We start from the raw sequence: 3,970 nt of genomic DNA on the forward strand, positions 1-3,970 counted from the left end.
AAACCTTACAAAAGCATAGTCATATAGATTGGAATAGACATTTAAAATTTTTTCTGCCCATTGTTACTTCATGTCATCACTTAATGCTCCAACCATGCAATTTATATTTAATAGGTGTCTTCTTTTCTCTGTTCATTCTTCAAATTATTTTCACAACTACAGAATGTTCTTTGGGGAGTTTTTGAAATCTATATATTATGCAATCTCCAATATATAACCATAATTAACTTTATGCCAGTAAAATGATTATTTTGATTTACTTTTTTAAGGATATTAAAATTCATACATTCTATATGATGTCAAGTATAAGCTTTTTCCAATTGTGTAATCTGTAAAAATTTAAACCCTTACCAAACGTACTAATTTTGTACTATACTAGTTTATTCCTTCTTCAACAGCTTCTCGGACTTCTATTCAGAGTGAACTTCATCGAGATAGAAGGTATGGTTATATTTATAATGGAGAACATATATTAGGCTAATAACAGAAATAAAAGTGTGTTATCAGGTAGCAAGTTAAATGTTTTGCTTTCATAAGCCATGTATTCTTATATTCTGCTTCATCAGTATATCTCCTGAATTAACTTATAAGTTTGAAAGATGACTTTGCTTGAGAGAATGAGTGATACAGGCTTGAAAATGTTCTTTTGAGTGTAATTATTTGCTGAAGTTGATTTTTTGAGTGTTTGTTAAACAACTGCTACATGTAAAGCATTGTAACTGCTTCAGAGAAATGCTTTGTACCTCATGCTACGTAGTAGTACTTGTTGCCTAACCAAATGGATGGATGACAGGATAGAAAATTGAATGAAAGGATAAAGAAAGGAAAAGAGGGGATAGGCACAATGAATAAAGGCTGGACGGCTTTTTGGAAGAAGGAAGGGAAAAGAGAAGGAAGAAGAGATAATATTTGGGTAGATAGAAGGAAGGACCAGTGGACAGATGGACAATAGAATGGATGGAAGGATGGATGGACAAATAAAAGAATGGGAGAAGTGAACAAATGGCTAAATGAATGGATAGATTTTTTTTTTTTTTACATTACATCATGATATTCAATCAGATAGAGAGGTTTTTGTAAGTCATGGTCCCAGCTGTCAAATTTCTTACAGTATGGTATAGAATAATGAAGGACAAGGACTTTAGAGTCAGAACCAAGTTCAAATCCTGACCACCACTTTCTACCATATGACCTTGGATGACAAGCTGCTTAATCTCGCTAGCTTCTTTGTCCCATCTTTAAAATGGTGCTAATCATACCTACATCACAAGGTTGTCATAAGAATTAATGTACATACGATGCTTAACATTTATTAACTAATAACTCTTACTGTTTAGACAGAAGCTATAAGCAGAGGTTTTTAGGGAGTGCAGTTCAAATTTAATCAATGATCAGCTTCTACTGTTTCACAATGTAGCATGAGTATGTATGTAATGCATAATTTTGATAATGACAGTGGTTTTTTGTTTTTATTTTCCATAGAGTGCTAGAGAAAGGCAGAGCAGGTATTATCATCCATATATGTCCCGTGAGAAAACTGAGTTTTCCAATCAAAACTGTTGATTGATTTGTTCAGGGTCACACAGTTGGTGTTTGTTAGGAAATCAGGTTGAAGAGAAAATGTAAACATGCTCCAGGCATAGTGCCTTACACCTTTAATCCCAACACTTTGGAAGGATTGTTTGAGGCCAGGAGTTCGAAACCAGCCTGGGCAAGATAGCGAGCCCTCATCTCTCTACAAAAAATTTTTAAAAATTAACCAGGCATGGTGGCATGTGCCTGTAGTCCCAGCTACTCAGGAAGCTGAGGGGAGGGGAGCTCAAGGCTGCAGTGAGCTGTGATTGCGCCACTGCAGTCCAACCTGGGCAACAGAGCAAGGCCCTGTCTCTGCAAAATTAATTAATTACTTTAAACATGAGAAGGTAGAATCAGATTAAGAAAAAGATAAAAGGAGCCATGCTAAATCACTACAGCTCTCCAGTATTAAAGATTAATCATCAAATCATATACAAAACTGACCATGAACCCAGAGACACATCCCAGAGTCTAGAAGTGAACATGTAAACCCAAAACACTTAAACATAACTGTGAACTGTAACAGAGATGAAGTAAGGCAGAAGAGGATATTCTTTTTAAATAGTAATTTTCATTTCAGAGTATGCGCTTTGTAATAACAGAAAACCAAGCTGGGCGTGGTGGCTCACGCCTCTAATCTCAGCACTTTGGGAGGCTGAGGTGGGCAGATTGCTTGAGGTCAGGAGTTCGAGACCAGCCTGGCCAATATGGTGAAACTCCATCTCTACTAAAAATACAAAAATTAGCCGTGTATGGTGGCGCAATTCTGTAATCCCAGCTGCTTGGGAGGCTGAGGTACGAGAATTGCTTGAACCTGACAGGTGAAGGTTGCAGGGAGCCAAGATCGAGATCACATCACTGCACTCCAGCCTGGGCAACAGAGTGAGACTCTGTCTCAAATAATAATAATAATAACAACAGAAAAACAATTCCACTTGACTGGTGGGCTTTTATACCTTATGCTATATGTCTGCCCGAAGGCTAGATAGCTCTGGATTGAAGAGATTGTATAGGCCTTACTTAGTTTTTATCAACCAAGGCAGAGCCAAGTGTGCCCAGGGTCCAGCTCTAACTTTTTGAGGCCAAAGTCATAGAGGATGATTGTCGTGTGCTCCCTTGAAGCCTGTCTGGGTGTACTGTCAGAGACAGCCCAGGCCGGACAGGTCATTTCTGTGACTGTTAGTTCTTACAACTTTTTGGGTGGTGGTGGTTTTCATGAATCTTTGGACATTTACAGATAGACCGTAGCTTGTTACCATCCTGCAAAACCTCACTGAGGCTTCTGTCCACTAGGCGCCCAGAGATCACCATTGTGGCAGCTGAGCCACTGAGGCCAGCCTCGTGGTTTCCAGGAACCCCACCCCCAGGATTGGGATTTCCTACGTCATCTGCAGCTGGCTCTTGGAGGCCTAATGAGCTGGTTCCTGCTGAGGTGAATAAACATTACATTATCTCTTTGCATTTTATTTTTTAAATGAAATTCGAAGCTAAGAACAGTGAGACTGTCAACACCTTAGCTATTGCCCTTAGATGTCTAAAATCTTCATTCTTTACTTTTCAGCTCCCACCATCTTATGAACAAGTTATAAAAGAAATCAACCAAGTTCAAGTTAATACTACAAATAATAATAATGCTGCTGCTACTCCAAGGCACACTATTACTTCTGCAACTCAGACTGACTTTTCAGAAGTAGACAACGATCTGCCTCAAAGTAATGCAAGTAATTTGTCTTCCCTAACTCTGACCTAGTTCTAGGGAAGTAATCTGTAGGCTTCCAGCCTTTAAAATAATTTGCAATTTGTGTATAATTCATTGAGCTCTGCTGCCCAGTCAGTGTGATCACTGTGTGCTTGCTTTTTTTGGGTATGCGGTGATTATTGTAATAGATCATTCTTACAAACTGCAGCCCCAATCTCTTGTGCTTACCCTAGTTTATATCACAAAAACATTATCCGTATAATTCATGGTGGGTATTACCGCTGATTCCATTCATTCCCACTGAGAAGTATCTTATATTTAGCAACTTATACTTGATAGGATGCTAAGGGTGGTTATCCTGTTAGGCTTTTTTAAAGTGTTGCACAGTGGCTCATGTGGCTCAATCCCAGCACTTTGGGAGGCTGAGGTGGAAGGATCGCTTGAGTCCAGGAGTTCAAGACCAGTCTGGGCAACAGAGCAAGGCCCTGTCTCTGCAAAAAAAAATTTTTAATTATCGGGTGTGGTGGCATGTGCCTGTAATCCCAGTACTTTGGGAGGCTGAGGTGGAAGGATCGCTTGAGTCCAGGAGTTCAAGATCAGTCTGGGCAACAGAGCAAGGCCCTGTCTCTGCAAAATTAATTAATTACTTTAAACATGAGAAGGTAGAATCAGATTAAGAAAAAGATAAAAGGAGCC

The 3,970-nt window shown here is 39.1% G+C and overlaps 1 protein-coding gene across 3 annotated transcripts in view; it reads left to right on the top strand.

Moving 5' to 3' along the window:
* The window catches only part of SH3D19 (SH3 domain containing 19), a 120,328-nt gene that overhangs the window by 63,380 nt on the left and 52,978 nt on the right, over window positions 1–3,970 (top strand). For 2 of the 3 annotated variants that reach the window (XM_011973237.1, XM_011973236.1), the window contains 3 exons: window positions 399–441; window positions 2,869–3,007; window positions 3,137–3,296. Coding sequence is in view for 1 of the 3 variants with exons in the window: in XM_011973236.1 (XP_011828626.1) it covers window positions 399–441; window positions 2,869–3,007; window positions 3,137–3,296 (342 nt within the window). In the remaining 2 variants the exon portion in view is untranslated. The remainder of the gene's footprint in view (window positions 1–398; window positions 442–2,868; window positions 3,008–3,136; window positions 3,297–3,970) is intronic. The other variant, XM_011973238.1, reaches the window with a different exon arrangement.

Source organism: Mandrillus leucophaeus, unplaced genomic scaffold, assembly GCF_000951045.1.
Source record: "Mandrillus leucophaeus isolate KB7577 unplaced genomic scaffold, Mleu.le_1.0 Scaffold136, whole genome shotgun sequence".
Classification (NCBI taxonomy): domain Eukaryota; kingdom Metazoa; phylum Chordata; class Mammalia; order Primates; family Cercopithecidae; genus Mandrillus; species Mandrillus leucophaeus.